This window comes from Phyllostomus hastatus, unplaced genomic scaffold, assembly GCF_019186645.2.
Source record: "Phyllostomus hastatus isolate PE091 unplaced genomic scaffold, TTU_PhHast_1.1 phas_contig_40, whole genome shotgun sequence".
Taxonomy (NCBI): domain Eukaryota; kingdom Metazoa; phylum Chordata; class Mammalia; order Chiroptera; family Phyllostomidae; genus Phyllostomus; species Phyllostomus hastatus.
Window position 1 is genome coordinate 69,820,622 of NW_025333872.1, and position 18,928 is coordinate 69,839,549.

Genomic DNA, 18,928 nt, shown 5'->3' on the forward strand with positions numbered 1-18,928 from the left:
TTATGAAAAATACAGAAGGAAAAATATTGCAAATAAAACTCCAGGGCCACAAGTAATCTTTCAGTTGTAAATACTGGAGCCTTTATCTTGAGTTATTTTGTGTGCATGTTTTCATGGCAGGAGAAAACTCCAATACTGATAGATGTAGCTCTATTTTCCTACCAACTATATCTCCAATAATAACCACAGTTTTCAACCATTTATCACCTTTTAAATACTGTTTCTATGGTGTGGACAGTATCTGGATGCAAAGCAGCATTGCTCTTTTCAACACAGAGCAGCTAGCTGCATGTACACAAGTGTGCTGCTTCTGAAGAGATCATGCACTTTGCTTCCTGCAGACTGGGTATCCATGGAGACTGCAAAGAGTTTCCAAAGAAACGCTGCCTAGAATTCTCACCATGCCAGCCTGAAGGCTTTCTTCAAATGGAAATTGACATTTGAATTAAAGGGACAGACATCACCTTCTACTTGAAAATCTATCAGTGCAAAATAGTGAGCAGGTCTGCACCAACAGCCTTCCCTTCCTTGCCATTCAACGGCTGAGCATCATTTAAAAGCCAGTGGGGAGATTACTTATCCTGTGAGAGGGAAGTGAGGAGAAACCAGGTCTGATGTGTTCCCTACAAAAAGGTCTAGTGACCCCACCAGTGCTCTCATATACATTTCTCACCTGGTGATAAACATTCCTATAGTCAAGGTCTGAACATCTATAAATCAGATCAGACGGAAAAAAAACACAGAGGAAAACAAACAGCAGTTGAAATTGCATGTCCCAGTTTATACCTCCAAATGACAAACAGAATTGGAAGAAGGGGCTGAATCGGTTGCCAGGTTTACAAGTCCATGATCAAAGGCCTAAAACAGGTCACAGTGAAATTAAAAATCCGGCTCCAGAGAGTGATCATATGAATAAAGCAGCATTTCATCCGAGGAGATAATACATTCATTTTCCTGGATCCTTACTAGTAAGTCAGCTGAAAAATCTGTTCTTAAAAGCAATCATAATTAAACTTTCCACCATTCAATGAATCTTGCCCTTGGGATGTAGGATACAAATTCAGTAGATTAAAAATCTCCAATAAATATGCCAAAGTTTAAGGTTTTTAAAATGTATGTATTTAGTTCATTAAAAAAAACACCCACCCCCAAGTCCTCATCCATGCATTTTCATGACCACATTCTGTTCTATGGCTTCTTTTGTGGCCCAATAGTATCACACGTTTCTCACTAGAGTCCAGGCAATTGAAAATAAACAGACTCACATCTGGGGAAATCAACAAACCAACAGCCAACACAACAACATCCAATGGAAAAATACAATGTTTGTTACGGGCGTGCAGCAACACAGAGAACATCTCAGGAGTGTGGCTCACTGGCGGCCGCAGTGATGCTAGCGTTTCTTTCTGCCTCAAGTTCAGAGACAAGCTGGACTATCTCAGGGTGACTGAATTTTCCTGCAAGGCAAGGAGACAGAAAAGATGAGGAGGACAAGAGAATACATCGATTTTTCCATGTTGATCACAGGCCTCGTCAGGGGCTCCATCCTGTGACCTGCCCCATGCTTTACTCCAACACAAAACACGATCCCCAGGCCGTCCTTCTGATTTGGAGGGGGGCCAAAGGGGGCCACCTGGAGCTTGTTCTCCGTCACCCCTGCTGCCTCTGCACATACGGATGAGACTCTGGCAAAGAACCATCGATGAGACAGAGTTGGAACAAACCTGACCAGGCAGCCTCTGGAAGCAGGCACTACAGGGAAACTCAACTCAGCGCAGTGAATCTTCATCTCAGCCCAGTTACGGGCAGTCAGTCGCCCTCTTTCCAAGCTCAAGTTTCTTCCGCAATAAAATGTGGAGTTTAAACTAGATGACCCTTCAAGTGCCCACATTTTTTAATTCACTAGTATTTTCATATTTCGTTTTTTTTTTGAGAATGTGTCAAAATAGAAGATAATGTTAAAATTGTATTTCAGTTACATTATTGATGAAATATACTATCTTAAAACCTAATCATTGCTTATAACACAGTTGGCAAATCTTTTCTGTAAAGAGTCAGACAGTAAATATTTTAGGCTTTGTGAACTTACATATCTCTGTTGCAAATTACTTGACTGTCCGGTTATAGCACAAAAGTAGTAGAGACAATTCGAAAGGAAGGAGAGTGGCAGTTTCAATAAAACCTTACACAAGCAGGCACAGCAGGCCAGTGTGGCCCCCGGGCCATAGTTCGCTGACCCCAGGTTTGCACCTTTATTCTATTTAACGGTAGGCAAACAATTCTAAACACCACCTATATCAAAGACAGATGAGACCAAGCTGGTCTTGGCCCTCAAACAGCTTGTTATAGGATGGGGTGAACAAGTGGGGGTTTGGGAAGAGACTCAAGGCACAGCATCATTAAGAAGAATGCAAGTCAGACTGTGAAATAGTCTGGGAAGCTCTAAACCAAATGGGGCCCAAGCAAGAAGGAAGCAGCACAGTTTTGACAGGGAGAGTCAGGGAAGGAGACCTGAGAGGCATGCGGCCTCGGACTGCACAGCTATATATGCCACTCAAAAGTGTCAGGATTTTATTTTTTAGGAAGAGGCAAGCCACAGGAGTTTTAAAAACAAGCATGTGATGATACCTACAACTACAGAAGGAAAACACTGAATGAACACACGGAATGTAGAATGAGCTGGCCAGCCTGGCAGGCTAAGTTGGGTGGTTACAACAACAGCCCAATACTGAGCTAACGAGAGCCATGCCTAGTGCAGAGGTAGTGGGGCTGGAAAAGAGGAAAGGAAAATCAAATCAACTTCATTACCACGCAAATCAAGTTCTGGACCATCGTCCGTGACCTCGGACTTTCCTATATTTGGTGGGCCACCTGAGGGTCCTGAGAGGTCCCAGCAAGGCTGTCTCTAACTCCTCCCAGAGAAGATGGAGGTGCAGTGGAGTGTGAGCCGCCCCCAGGGAAGAGAGGTGGGGTTTCACTCCAGGGCGGGGCAGGAACACCAGCCATCCCTAACACCGAGTACTTAGCTCCTCACTCATCAAAACTATCAAATTGAAGAGAGCTAAGGCTTATTTATTGCCAGGTATTATTCTAAGTACTTCATATGAATTAACCCACTATAACTGCAAACAACCCTACAAAGCAGATTCTGTAATTATCTGCATTTTCAAAATAAGGAAACTAAGACCCAGAACCAGGTTAAATAATTTACTAGAGGTTACAGAGATTTTTGTGGCAGAACCAGGATTCAAACCAGACAATGTGACTCCAGGTCTGTGCTCTAATGACATTGATATTTTAATGAAACCGGTATGGTGACTTCAGCCATTTGGGGTTCTCTTGTTTTCAATCTCTATTTCTACCTCCATCTCACATGACCTTACACCTATAAAGCAACGACAGATAATGCACTTTCATATAAATTCTCTCTTGAATCTCAAAGCCAACCTACGACTTAAGTAGGGTAAGTATTATGATTTTCATTTTTCAGAGGACACAGAGAGGCCAAGAGGCTGCCCAGGGGCACAGAGCTAGTAGATGTGACCTTGAGCCTGGCACTTAGACTCCAGGGTGGCAACGCTCTCCTGCACTAGCCTCCTTCCCCGATGAATCCCACCTTTTCCTTTTTACCTGTCCAAAGGAAAGGTCAGAAGAGGGCAACCACAGAGGATTCACTAACATCCTGTATTCACTGCACTAGGAGTAAGCCAAACTGCAAACAGCACTGAGCACCTGCTGTGGAGTCGTAGAAGTCCTGCAGTCTCCCAGGTCTGTTCTCAAGGTCTTCATACTCAGATGCCTGAAGGATCATCTCACATTGGTCCAGCTGCTTCACAAATTTGGCTTCTGCAGTAGATTGGGTCTCATATTCCTAAGTGAAGGGACAATTAGAGCAGTATGATTAGGGCTTGCATGACAGGATACTCCAGGAAAATTCTGATGCTGGAATTGCCCATGTTTCTCCACGGTACACAACCCTGCACAGAGACGCGTCACCTGCACTAGCACAGCGAACGTCATCACTCCAGGCAAGGAGCACGTGCTCACAATGCCCTGTGTTCTGCCAGACACCTCCAAGTCTCGTTTGTTCACATGGACACTGGCAAGCATGTTTCTTCCTCTCAAGTATCTCGTCATCACTTCCTGATCATTATTCTTTAATCCACCTGGTTTGGGTCTTTTTTAACTCCAAGCTAATATTTCATCTCACGCTTCTCAAATTATTTCCCTCTCTATTTAATGTTAATTTTCTTTTTCAAGTGAATTTCTGGCTTTCTCATTTAATTTCGGTTACCACTTTATGCTTGGAATCTCTGACCTCACTTTCTAAACAGGGAGGACTTAAGTCTCTCTGGGTTATGCCTCTGGAGGACACAATCAGGATCTGTGAAATCTTCACACAGTGCTGTGGGCATGTGTTGGTGGCAGGGAGGTGGTGATGTGATGGACAGGAGGTCTACCTTTCCTCTTCCCACTGGTCCCCCCTCCTCAGTGCAAACCCGAAACATGAAGCTACAGGAGGTCTGCTTCTTAGAGCGTGTCACACAATCACGGGTCCCAATTAATGCTACATAGAATCATTCTTCTATTAACACCAAAGTGTTCCCAACTGGTTTCCCTGCAGAGTTTTCATTTGTAATTCCACCCCAGAGGTGTTCAGATAATAAACCTGTCATATTTTCTTGGCAGGATAATGTGATGTGAGTTGCTGAAGGTTTCTTGGGTTTTGCTAAATGCCTTATTCTTATAAAAGCAGCTATTTGAATTTTGATTGAGCTCAAAATTGTAGAGGCGAATCATTTTAATATAAAATCAAGTACATTCTGTTTAATTTCAAAGGCACTTATAAATAACTACTGTTAATTTAAATGTTTATTTGTATTTATACTTATATATTTATATTTAATAAATTTAAGTTCATTACTTAACAAAAATAAATGTGGTACTCTAAGCATAGCAGTCCAGAATTTTTCTCTGTCAAAAGTGAGAAAAAACATTGTCAGACCATTAGGGAATAACACATTTTATAATAAATCCTGGTGAGATTACACATTCCTTTTTAATATAAATCACTGGGTTTTCTCTCAAAAGGTAATGGTACTGGCATTCTTTGACTTCACTTTCCAACCAGGAGGTAGGGCAGGGAGAACCGTACTGCAGATAAAGCTCAGTCTAGAGTTAAGGAGGAGCCATGGCATATTGGGGGAACTTACTGCAAACTGTTCCCTAATGGCAGGATGGAGAATGGAAGGCAAGAAGGTGAGAGGGAAGAGGCTGAAGATGAAGGAAGAGCCAGCTCCTGAAAGGCCTTGTGGTTTATGCCGTGGAGTCTCAGCTTATCCTGCAGCTACTGGACGTCACTGAAGGGTTTCCAGTAAGAAGTGCCACGATCGGATGTGCATTTCAGAAACAGCATTCTAGCTTCAGTGTGGAAAACGGTTAGACTGAAAGCAGAGGTGTCAGGCTTTGACACTTTGTAGGACTAGCAGAGAAGTTATGAGAATGTGGCGATGAAGAGGGGGGAAAGTGGGCAGATTTGAGAAATGGTAAGGAAAAAGAAGTAAACTAAAATGTGAAAGAAAGGGAAAGGGAGAGTCATAAATGACTTCCTAGATTCTAGCTTGGGAAACTAAATAGGGAGCAAAACAGAAGAAACAAAGATGAAAAACCCTACAGAGCAAAGAAACAGCAAAACCAAAAACCTCATGAATAACAATAACAAAACTGAAGGTCATAACATTACCGGCAAAATATACATGAGAGGGGACAAGCCACCTCTACCCCTGCATGCAATCCGTGTCTGTCCGGGAGGAATCAGAGGAGGTTATGGGCATCAGGGCATCTGTTGGACCTAAGAATGCGAGCATCTCTAAATAGATGGTAGGTTCATGATGTGAGAACAGAGACCAACACTGAAGGAAACTTGCCCAACTCCAACTGCAGCCAGTACAAGCCCGGTCCTGGTGAACAGGCCAACCTGACCCGCAGGGCCCCTTCCAGGTCATGAGGAGAAAGAGCTGCAATCAACACTGAACAGGATAAGCATAACAGAGATGAAAAAAAAGTCCAGATAAGAGTTCAGAAAGGGAACAAAGCCAGGAAATCTCTAAAAGCAAACCACCACATTTTTACACTACGTTAAAAAAACCAACAAACCAAAAAAAAAAAGGAAGAGGAAGCTCTGTGAAGTTAAAAAAGCTATTTGAAACAAGTTTCTTTCCAGAAGTCCAGGAACACAACCATAACTGTATATCAAAATGAATAACAACAATGAGAAAAGCAGATGCTGTGGTAAGTCTGGACGGTCAGATTCCACACCACCTTGCCATGAGATGAAGAGAATAAAGTAACATCTCTACAGACAATTCACATCAGAAAGACATCCTCATTTTTAAAAACAATCTAATATATAACAAACTATTTCAAAAGGAACTAAAAGATATTAAGAAAACGATAAGACATGAAAGAGCAACATAAAAGTAATTAGAGATAGAAGAAAAAGTCATTTTAGAAATAAAGACTAAGCAATAAGGAACACAAGAATAATCAAACATGATAAATGATGCCTTAAGAGAAACAGAAATCAAAAAGGAGGTTGGGTTTAAAAGTCAAAGAAATGAAAATGATATAAAGAATAGAGAGAAGGTAATAAATACTAAAGACAAGCAAAGAAGAACCAACATACAGATATACAGGAGTCTTGGGGGAAAAGAAAACCAAAGCAGAAGGAAAAATTATATTGAAAAAATTTAAAAAATAAAAAAAATATTTGAAAGCATATATTGAAAATGCACACTAAGTTCTTCAGGATATTAACCCACAATAGCCAACACCACCAACACATATTCTAAAAATTGCCATATATAAAAAAAAATCCTTTGGACAAATGCAAAAAGTACATCTAACATGTAAGAAAAATATAATTATGATCACCTTGACAGCAATGTTTTAGGACAGAAGAAAATGGAAGCGATGTATTTAAGATACTCAAGGAAAGAAACTGGGAGCCAAGGTTTTCATTTCAGGCGTAACTGACCTTCAGGCCTAAAGAACACAGAGGAACTATCAAAGACATGTAACATTGAGGGGATGCTGTTCCTGGGAGCCCTTTTTGAAGAACCTGCTAGAGAACCGGTTTCAGACAACCGAAATGACTGGGGCGAGAGTGACCTTAGGACCGGTGGTGAGCATCGACCACATGGTTACTGATAGAACTGAGGTTAAGCAAGGTTTAAAAAGAGAGGGGTCATAGTATGTAATGGTTAAATGTTTAGACAATGTGGATATACTGCACAACTATAAAAACGGGAGAATAGAGATAGCGAAGGCAAACAATTTTTAAAACTGTTCTCAACAATCAGAACTGATGATGGTGGTGAGTACAATTATTATCCTGAGATGGTGCATGTGTAATGAAGGATAAAGGTTATATAACCAGGATTCCTGGTGTGGAAGGACATGCAACATAACATGCAAGAGATTAAGTACAAACTGAATTGGAAGTATCACTATGAATTCACAAGGTATTTTATATATACATCTATATACCAGCTCTGTCCATTAAAAAGTACTGAAATAATAACAAACTCGGTAGCAACAAGCATCCTTAGTGCCCATACTATGGTATTGAAATAACAGTTCCTATTCAAAAATAAACCGAAAAGAAAACGGGTAGTCTGGCCAGGGCTTGTCCAAGATGAATGAGGCTGAATTACCCTGCCAATCCTGCTATCAAGGAAGCCATCAAAGTCAAGTGCTTTTACCACACCTTTCTCATATGACCTTAACCAGAGAGTAGAGGAAGGAGAAGCATCTGGTAACAAAGTTATTTCCGCAACAAAATGAAAATGAAATAAAAACATTAGAATACCATTCTGTAACACCACAGGATTGAGGGATATAAGCACCAAGAAAACCCAGACGCGTGTGTTGCATATGAAAGAATCCACCACCACCTACAGTTCTGCCAAAAGGATCCAACCTGAGTCTGATCCAGCCTCTGGATGTAGCTGCCAGTCTGCAGAAAAATGAGGAACTCTCTCTGCCTCGTGACTGTGCAACTGGCAAAACCCAGACCACCAGAAACTCGACCACAGGCCGAATGGACTGGATTCTTCAATGATAACATGTAAGAAAAAGAAAGGGGGAGGGAGAACTGTAGACTAAAGGATATATAAAAAATGTTCATCCTAAAAGAAATGGGCACTATGAAACTAAAATATCTAGGGATGAACACTTGGGTGATAAAACCATAAAGAAATTCAGTGACAGCCATGAAAGTACCGGCTGTGCTGGGGCAGGGCACAAAAAGGGCTTCTGAGGAGAGCGGCAAGGTTCCAACTCTTGACGTGGATGGCAGTTACAAGCAAGTTACTCTTCTAATAACTCACTATGCCCTACCTTGGTTTTTGTGCAGCTTTCTATACTTTTCAATAAGAAGTTTTTAAACAATAAAAATGGCCACAGATAGTGAGGGCCATGCTGAGTTGAGGTTCCTATAGGTATTTAGGTGGAGCAGTCCATTAGGCTGTTGGATTCATGAGTCTGGAATAGGCAGGGGTTTGTTTTGTTTCCTCTTCACAAAGGAGAGGCAGCACGAGGAGGGGCAAGGGCAGCGCGGTGGCTGTCTGTGCCCTCTCCCTCCAGCCTCGCTGCCTCTGCAGTGCTGACCTTCGGCAGCTCTGGGAGGGAGCGAGCACTGACGAAGCCCCGGTTCTGTGCTGGGCATCACGGCAGTACTTCATCTTGACCTCTGTCAGCCCTAGCACCCCTTTGAGGTTCACAGGTAGGCAACATACCAAGAGGGGAGCGTGCCCAAGGTCACTGAGCCAGGAAGCAGTGAGGTGGGAATCAAGCCCAGCACTGCACCACCAAAGCCCATGTCGTTTTCGAGGACCAGAAATGGGTGGCGGGTATGGGGTTGGTGGGTGTGGCAGGGCTGGGGGTGACAGCAATGCATCAGGAAACCCAGGGGCCACAGGTCAGGTTGTGCACCAGGCTTCATGGTGACAAGCGAAATGCGGAAATTGAGGAAGAAAAGATGTTGGCCAAGAGAAACTCCTGCAGCAGCTCAGAGGTGAAAAACAGACACAATCCAGAAGGCAGTAAGTTAGAGACAGCTTGTTACAATAATCTAAGTTAACTAAAACACTGATGAGGCATATAAATTCAGTCACAATGAATAAAAAGCAACCCATCGTATATACTTACTTCCCAAAGTTCATAGAGCTCCTTTCCGAGATCCACTGAGAGAAGTTGGGTCAACTGCTTCATAGCTGCCTAAAATATCAAACCATTATTTTAATCACATTCACATTTAAACTCATCTACAAAAGCCAAGTGTTGGGCTCAAATCCTTAAAGTAACTTCCAAAGGGGCAGAATACTGGAAATATTTATGGCTTACAAGGAGGGCAGTTCTGTACATTAAGTAAGAACAAGTATTTATTCACGTGGGCATCACTAACCACTTATTTTGTGGCCTGCAGCACACCATACATATAAAAGGACAATGAGGAGGGTGTGAGACAATCTGAAATATCAGAAGTGAGGCCAAAGACTTTATACCTTCTGAATGAATCACAGATGCCCACATAAATTTCGGTCATAAGCATGCTAGAGTTCAACACAAACCTCGAGTGGAAAGAATAGGAAAGTAATAATGAATTACAAAGCCCACTGAACTGTTTTGTACACTATTACATCCATTTTCTGTTGTTAATCTTTTTATTGCAAAATGTAAAACACCATACAAGTAGGCAGTTATTATCATTAACATAAAGGAAATTTATGATAGTATCTTGCAGGCTAACAGACTCAGAGGCTAAAAAAGGGATATTGAAGGATAACCGGCCAAACCATCCATGACAAGTATGGGAACATTTCAGCAGCGTCACTGAACACTTCTTGTCCTCCCTCCATAAACATAGCCAGTGATGGGGACCTGGCACCTCAAGAGGCTGCCCAAATGGACTTGAAGCAGCACTGACAGAAAGTCCTTCCTCACACCCAGCTGAAATTGTCTCTCTAGTCCTTCCTCTGTGCCCCACCCCCTTCCTTCCCTCCTGCCTCTCACAAACACAATGTCCGACAGGTGGGCAGTGACCCAGCTGGGCCAGAATTTCTGCCACCAGTGACTGGTCCAAGGAATGGCAGTGTGAGTCAAACCAGTCACTTGGGGGCCACCCGTGTGATTTGTCCAGCAGAGGCTGGGAGACAGAAGCCACAAACAAGCCTGAGAGAGTCAAAACCCAAAGAAAAATAAAGATAAGAGAATGAGAGAGCAGAGAGTGTTCAGTGCTTATTTTAGTCTCTGAAGTTCCAGGAGCCTCATTGCCCTTGCTTCCTTCATTTCTGTGTTGCTCCAGCGTCCTTCTAAAACATCACCCTTTGGGGCATGGGGTCTGCAAGTTACCCTCAAATGGCTTCAGATTTCTTGACCATCATCATCCTACACCTCTTAATCTATTTCAGTTCTAACCAGCGGTAGGTTCCTTGAAAAGAATATGGTTGTAAGAACCACTTTTGGCAAATGGTTCCCGGTATAAAAGTGGGAACAGTCTTATATAAAATCAAAAAGGGAATTGGGGAAAGCAATGAAAATGAATATGGATATCTGTGTGTACACTTATTTATTATTGGGAGGAAAAATATGTAAAAACACAATCTCTTCTAGAGCAAAACACATTTGCCAGCGTCAACAGTCTGTTCTCATGTATAGTAACATCCCCATCTTGAATGGCTTGTAGCATCATACCACCCCAGGGGTATAAAATTTAGATTATTCTGTACCTGCATTCTCCCTTGCTTCTTTTTCATAAATCTCATCAAGGTACTTGAAAAATTAATTTGCATTTTCAAAGATTAAAGGTCTCTTTATAAATAGTGTATCATTCCACTATTCTAGACACACAAGTTCGCCTATTGCTGTTGTTTAAACTGAGTAACATATATGTGCAGGTATATTCAAAACCTAAGCTTTGAGAATACAAACATAAAAGTCCTGCATTAAGAAGAGATCATTTTCTTCCACTGAAGGCTGCACGCCCGGCACTGAATGCAGTTCCTGATATGTGGTATGCCCAGGGTGGAGCAGAATGGAACCACAGCCTCCTCAAGCTAGACATTCTATTTGCATAAATGCAGTCTAGGGCTGAACTGGCCTTTTGGGGATCACACCCAATTACTGACTAATTAGCTTCCTGTTGACTAAAATCACAACATCCATTAAAAAACATAAAACATAAACAAGTATATTGTTGCTCTCTTCCTGAAACTGAACAGTGATTTTTCTGGATCTAAACTCATGGATATCATTTGTTATCACACAATGAGAACTGCATTTTGAGGCCTCTTAGGTAGCTGATATTCCTTGTTTGGCAGCATATGCCACAGAATCGTGCCTACATTTTTAAATGAACCCTTGGAAATTGACTCCACAGAAGTCCAGGGTACACGGCTATGGGTGCCCCTTCTCTTCCTGCCAGTGAGCCCTGCCACACCCATTTCCCTACATTTTTTGCCTTGTTCTCGCATAGATTTAGAGAGGAAATTTCCCTTGCTTCTTCCTGTTAGCCAAGCATGTCTACAATCTGCTTAAAGTTCTGAGCTGAATGAAGCTTTCAGCAAACATCTTGTGTCAGTTTTGTGACAAGCACCCAGAAAGCATTAATCATTGTTCACACATCATTGGTGAGGCTGAACAGTGCTGCGGTGAACTGCAAACTACCGACTCACGGGGGTTTGAAACCAGCTGTCCATTTGCCAACTGAGGAACCCCAAGCAAGTTACTTAACCTCTTTGTCCTTCAGCTTTCTCAACTCTGAAATGAGGTTAATGATGGTACCTACTTGAAAGGATTGCTGTGTGGATTAAATAGTTTATATACAAAGTGTTTATCTGGCACATAAGCAGCACTCTATAAAATGTTCCCTACATTCCTCATTTTCTCCATTTTGCCATGTTGACTCGCATAATAAAGTTTGGTTCTTCTCCTTCCAACCGCTCAGTTCTTTGGCAACTTCAACCTTCACAGGTCCATATATAACCATGACTCCTCTTCTGTCTGAGTAAGTTTTCCCCTTTACAAAGGAATATAACCTGCCCTCACTACACTCCAGCCTCAAGTTCCTTCCCACTAATTCTTGATGATCCCTACCAGGAGCCGTCGATCAACTTGGGTTATAATACAAAGTATACAGGGTCCAGCAGAAGTAAGGCTTCTTGGGGTATGGTTGGTAGGTTTCATGAATGTCTCTCACGAAATGGACAGCAATTTGAGCATTTCACCTAAAATGTCATATGGTGTGCTTGATTATGATATTGTTATGTTACAGAATTACATGCTTATGATTTTGTAATAAAAAGGGGCATTATTTGTGCCAGACCCTGCATTTTACCTGACTAAAAAGGAGTCAGACTACAAGTATTGCTTTTGGCCCCCAAATTCTCTCTTCTACTCCCTCATCCTCATTTCTTCCAAATATTCGCTCTCCTCCAAAACAGTCAACGTTCCAGGCTTATCCAGTGTTTTTCCTGCCTCCTCCTTTGGTCTAAAGCCTTCTGGATGCAGTTGGCTATCCTCTCGGCAAATGATGCTCCCTGCTGCTCATTATGTGCATTCCAGCTCGAGCCAAGAAACCCTCATTTAATTATCGGAATGCATGGTTCGGACGTGCACGTCTCATTCATAAACACCATCTGCGTAGAGAATGGTTCAGCTCTCACATCCTCCTCTCTGTTCTCAAATCCTAGCCAGCGGCAGGAAGAAGCAACGGAGTATCAGTGCTCTCCAAGCCTCTGGTTTCTGTCCAAGAATTTGCAGTTCTCTGAGATGTTTCCCTTGTCCCTTATGATTATGGTATTTACTCTCCTGTGAATTGAAGGAGTGGGCAGCAAGCAGGTAGTTTAGTGAGGCCACAGAGGTTTTTCTTCATTGCCAGGATACAGAGTCCAGCAAGACAGCAACACTCTGATGGTTTGGGTCCACACTATGCCCCTCCACGGAGGCCAGGTCTCAGCTGTTGTCAGGACAGCAGTGGGTCCTCTTTCATCTCCAGTCATTGGAGGCCCTTCTTCTGGGCTGTGCTTTTTCCTCAGAAGGGTCTGATGTGCTCCTTAAGGGAGTAAGCCTCAAATTCACACTGTACCTGTCTTTTCTTCCTCTGTGTCGCTTTAAAATCTTTGGTTACCCTCTAGTATTTCAGTATATTATTTCTCATCCACAACATCCAGATGTACCCTTGAATAACACTATCATGTATCCTGAAATGAGCTGTATAATCAAGGTTTTCCCCCCTTTTTTTCTCTCTGTAATGAGTCATCAACCAACATCCTTGGGTTCAGAACTAATTCCTTTCTGTAACTCAGTTGGTTTCTTTTTAAATTAACTGTTAACCTAGGAATTTCTTAATGCCTTTTCATCATTTTAGATGATTTTTTAAACCTATTTTTCAGTTATAGCCCACATACAATGTTCTATTAGCTTCAGGTGCACAACGCATTGATTAGACATTTTACACCTTACAAAGTGGTCGCCCCACAACAGTCTAAACTCTCCATGGAGAAAGACTTTCTCAGCTTCCTCCCTTTCTACAGGCTGTCACAAGGCTGAGCCTACATTCGAGGCCTGTGTCTTGGCAGGAAAAAATATATTCCTTACAATATTCCTCTTGTACCTGTAATTTTAGGATGTTTTAAAACTCCTAAATTTGGATTCCCTGTGGACTCTCTTGTCTGTAGGGAGGTAAAATGCTGCTGGCTACTAAGTTCATCTCCCCTCAGCTCTGAGAACAGCTACTTAAGGCCACTGCCCTGTTAAACCATCTGAGATAAAGATCTGTCCACTTAGCACTTTAGGATGCGTGGCCTATAATAAAATTAGCTTACAATGATCCCTGAATTGAGAACCAGCCATTCAGCATTATAAGAAAAGCCTTTATGAATTTTGCAGCCTCTGCTTTAAATATGTCTCCTTCTTTGGCCTTGGCCTCTGGGATTAGAGCCCAAAATGATATTGATTTCACATTTTATTGGTGTTATTCATTTCTTACTAATACAAATATTTTTCTTTACCACTGAACACTAAATTAAAGGATTCATTTAAAATCCAGGAACAACTATAAGGGACACATGGATAAAACCAAGGGGGTGCAGGTGTGGAACCAGGGAGGGAGGGAGGGAGGGAGGGATGGCTGGGGTGGCGGGGAGAGGTGGAGGGAAAAGGCAGATAACTGTACTTGCACAACAATAAAATTTTAAAAATGGAAAAATGTATATAAAATGATATTAGAGAATTTTAAAAACCATTAGTAAAAACTATAAACTATACCAGCAATCATAGTTCTTGAAAAACAGTTGCAATAAAAAATACTTGCTGAAAAAAATAAAACAAATAATAATTATAAAAATAATTACACTTGTAAGTTATAGAACTTTTCTTGAAAGAGCTTAACTTGCATGGAGAACTCCTTCAAGTTCCAGCTATTTCCACTGTTCTAATGAACGCCATGTTATCTACGTCTACCTTCTAACGAAAACTGAAACCAACAGTTTGCTGTCCCTTTGTTAAACAAGGCTGGGAGCAGGCATACTTTCCTACTCTTGTGTTATACAAGGTTAAGAACCAGCAAAAACCATTGCGGTCTTACTCCAGGGCAATCCTTGCTTCTGGAAGCTAAGACTGTAAACCCCAACATACAGTAAACACAAGCAGCTCACGCTTCAAGATTCTGCCTCACCAATCCCACCAACCCAAGGCTCTCACACACTAAACTCTACAGCCTTAGCCGGCTGCCCATCTGTGAGAGCCATTTAAACATCCTCCAGCCCAGGCTCTCAAACTCAATAAATATGCTCCCCTGACGTTCCCCTTCTCTCAGTGAGACACTAAGACTCCTTCAAGATGGGACACTCCCTTACTCCATCAGGCCTAATGAACTTAGCTTTGCTTCAGCAACAGGTTTTTCTGGTGGTGTCTTGTGGAGTCAATAGTCAACACTGACCTCTTCTCGCCTATGTTTTTCTTCTTTGGGGACGTTATCTGCTGGTGCTATGTCCCCAACGATGCATTCTGCCATATCGTGAACCAGGGCTAGGCGCACACATCTGACCGGGCAAGAAATGACGAATAGTTACATGGAATTATGTTCATGACAAACACCTTTTCTACACTATTTTGAAGTTATATATTATTTTTCTCTACCCTCACAGAGTATTTTAATGCTGCATTTTTGAAAGTATTTTTTGCCAAATTTCAAGTTCAAAATCAAAACTGCTCATTAATATTCAACACAAAATATGAGAATGGAAAGGAAATTTTTAGCTTATACCTTTTTAGAAATGGCTAATCTCTCAAATGTCACTTTAAAAGATAAGGTATAAGGGGACTCAATGATAATAGAAAATAATATATAATCTAAAGATAATAGGAGAAGGGCTTGCAACACAGCAAGCTAAAAAAAAGTCAAGATTAATAAATCCTGAATAAATAATACTTTTGAATAGATAATTAGTAGACAATAAAATAATTAATATAAATAAAAAATAAAAGATAACTTCAGATTACAAAGCCAGGAGGTGATCTGGGGGTTATAGCATTTAGTTACTAATACAAAATTCAGAAACTCATTTCCCTAATATACCAGATAGGTATATTAAGCCCTGTCAAAGTGGAGCCCTTTATAGAAAAATGGAGAGTTAGATGGGCCTGGGTTCAAACCTAGCGACCAACATTTATTAGCTGTGTGACCTTTGCCAAATTACTAAATTTCTTTATATGTTAAGTGTTGTGAGCCTTCATTTTATCTTCTGAAAAAAGAGATACTACTCTGTAAGGTTAGTATAAAAATTAAATTTGGTAATTTATGTTCCTGGCACACGTTGTTCATACAATAAATGGCTATGATTATTAGTGATAATGAGTAGTGATTAGGATAAGCGCTGTCAAAAAAAAAAAAAAATGAAGGTAGGTCATGAGATCAATGTCCCAGAGGGCCAGTCTTTTTCCGGTTCCCACTATGACCAAAGCAGGACAAGGCCTAGACAACTTCTTAGAGGTGTCCCCTCCCCGCCTGCTGGCTCTCCCTGACCCAGTTAAAATCTCACACTACTCTTAGGTTTATCTCCACTCAACACTAAGTTCATCTTTTACTGTTTGCCAAAAATCTAAGTTCCACACCATCTCCAGAGTAACGGGGCTCCTCAGACTCCCTAATGAAACTTTGCTGCAATTAAATGGACTTACTATTTCCAGAATATACCTTCACCTTCCTGCCATCAGGTTTTTGGTTTCTACGCCCTTCCCTCAGCATGCTGTACCTTCTACTTTTCTACCTAGTCAACCCTCCAGGGCTCACCTCAGAGTCCCCATAACAGGTGCTCTCTCCTGTTGGAGTATAGTGGTCATTTTCTAACATAGCTTATTTTTGAAACCACTTTGGGCCTGTGTAATTCATTTGGTATTTATTTATTGTCTTGCTAGGAACTTTGTCCTACACTCAGAAAAGTATTCTACACTGTTGCTTGGCTGAAGGAAGAGAGAATATCTCTTCCTCAGGTATATCTTGCACATAACACTCCAAGAAGTCACCCCACTAAAAGAGACTAGATAAAAAGTACAGTGCGCTGATACAATGATAAAATGTAAGACATAACATACTCGCTTCAAAGGCCCTGGAAACCCTAATACCACACGTATGTTTTCTTGAGACCAAGGCAGGCTCTTTCCCTTGCCAATTAACAGAGAAAGCACAGAGTGCAATTAACAACTGCAGCAATCTATACAGAGTTCCCATTCTCACATTTTGAATCTGTAAGGTTTGCCTCAAAAAATTTTTCTTGATTTATAAACTAACCTGTCACAAGAATTTGACACACACCTCAGTCATGAAAAGCAGTGCACAATCATGGCATGGAGCCCCCACCTGACAAGCACTCAAGTTCACAGCTTACCGGTCTTTGTTCAGGTGATCGTCTTTGGTCACCAGAGCCATAACTGCCATCCTGTACATGTGATCAGATACACTCTCTGGCCGCTCGACATTTCTGTACACCCAGCCAGTCCGTTGGACTCTCTGATGAAAATGAAGAAGAAAAAGATGATTATAAAAATAAATATTTTGCTTATCTGCTATGCTCTTCAAGAGAAGTCCAGGGAATGGGACACAGAAACAGAGTTAATGGATTCGGAACAAATGAAAAAATACCTAACTAACTGATATGACCCACATCCACAACCCAATAAACCAGTGAGGTCAGAGAGAGGGGGGTGGGGGAGTGGGATAAATCACAGGGTCTACAATACAAAGGTCTGTAGTCAAGTTATTCTGTGCTGCTGATGTATACATTTTGGAACACATACAGTCCTTTAAACATAAAACGAAAGTGTAAAGAAGCTTATTTTTTCATAACTACAAGACTTGGGAAGTTTTGCCTTCTAACAACCCCATCAGACAGACACAAGCAGAAAACACTGGTGAAAGCTCTGAGCTTGAAGAAGTGATGGACTTCCAAATTCTTAAGCAGAAGGGATAACAGCATTTCTAATGATTCTTCCTTTTATTCACATAATGATGCGATCCCGTGAGAATGCATTTCTTCCTCAGAAGTCTACATTTCTCAAGAACTTTATAAACTATAGTAATAGTGACAGGAAAAAAAATAATCTCCAAGGTTAAACTTTGGAGAAATTCAGCAAAATCACTAACGGGGAGGCGGCGGCGGGGGGTGGGGGGGTGGGGGGTGGGGGTGGGGGTGGGGTGCATGAACGTGAAGTCACTCGTGTGTACTATCTAAAATCCTCTGTAAAAAAACAGTCGGGCTAGTTAATTCTGTAATCGTGGGGCAGACTTTTGAACATCCAGCGTAAAATCTGCGGGACTGATCTCAGAGCTCGGAAGCCAACTCCGCCTCCTAGTCGTGCCCCAAACGTACAAGTACTCAGCGCAGACCGACCGGAGCCGTGGGGCAGACCGACCGGAGCCGTGGGGAGTGTCCCGCAGGTCCCCGCGCCAGCAGCGCCCCCAGAAACCTCCGGGGTGGCTGCCCGGGCCCGGCCTGCCCAAGCCCCGCGCTCGCCGCCCGACGCGGGAGACTCCACGGTTCGCACTCCACCCAGCTGGGGGTCGGCCTAGTAGGCCCGGGTGTCTCCAGTCCGCGTGCACAGCGGCTCCCGAGGGGGGAGTCCTGCCCCCGCCCACAGGACGCGGAGAGCGCGGGAGGCCGCGGCTCGGCGGGAGGTCTCCGGGTCCGCGGCCGCCCCGGCCTCTCCCGCCGCGGCCTGCCACGGCCCGGAAAGCCCGCTGGCGCCCGCTCACCTTGAGCTGCCCCACCAGCCGCAGGAACTGCAGCAGGTTCCGGGGCCCGCGGCCCGAGCGGGCCACGGAGGAGGCCAGGGCCATGCGGCCACCAGGTCCAGAAGGGAGCGCTAGGGCCGCGAGGTCACCGTCCGAAGCCCCGCCCCTTTCTCCCCTCCCCCTCTCTGCTCCTTCCCCCCCTCCCCCTCCCTGCACCTTCCTCCTCCTTCCTCCTCCTCCCTCTTCTTCCTCTTCTTCCTCCTTTTCCTCTTCCTCCTCCTCCTCCTGCTCCTCCTCCCCCCCCCCACCCTCCACTCCCTTCTTCCTCTCCCCTCTCTGGTAATCTTCCTCCTCCTCTTCTTCCATTTCCTCACCTGGTTTCCCCAGACCCTTCAGTCCTGTCTTCCACCCTCTTGTCTTGGGTGGCTGCTCCCAGGAACAGACACAGCCCTTGGCACATACCTGCACTCAATACTTGCTAAACTCCATTTAAGGAACTCCATCAAACTTTTACTGTTCCCCGGGCGGGGCGGGGTTTGGAGGAGGAGGAGGAGGAAGACTGAGCCATATTTCACCAAACGCTTGCCTTTTAGTAATTCAGAGTCTAGTTGGGGAAAAGACAAGGAACTGTACTTA

The 18,928-nt window shown here is 42.9% G+C and overlaps 1 protein-coding gene across 1 annotated transcript; it reads right to left on the bottom strand.

The window, feature by feature from the left end:
- Positions 1-760: 760 nt before the first annotated feature.
- HDDC2 (HD domain containing 2) lies at positions 761-18,461 on the bottom strand. The gene is made up of 6 exons (XM_045842525.1): positions 18,314-18,461; positions 16,950-17,071; positions 15,002-15,104; positions 9,211-9,279; positions 3,733-3,871; positions 761-1,457 (listed from the first exon to the last, which is right to left on the bottom strand). The coding sequence occupies exons 1-6, from the start codon at positions 18,395-18,397 to the stop codon at positions 1,360-1,362; spliced, it is 615 nt and encodes a 204-aa protein (XP_045698481.1). The 5' UTR covers positions 18,398-18,461; the 3' UTR covers positions 761-1,359.
- Between the last annotated feature and the right edge of the window lie 467 nt (positions 18,462-18,928).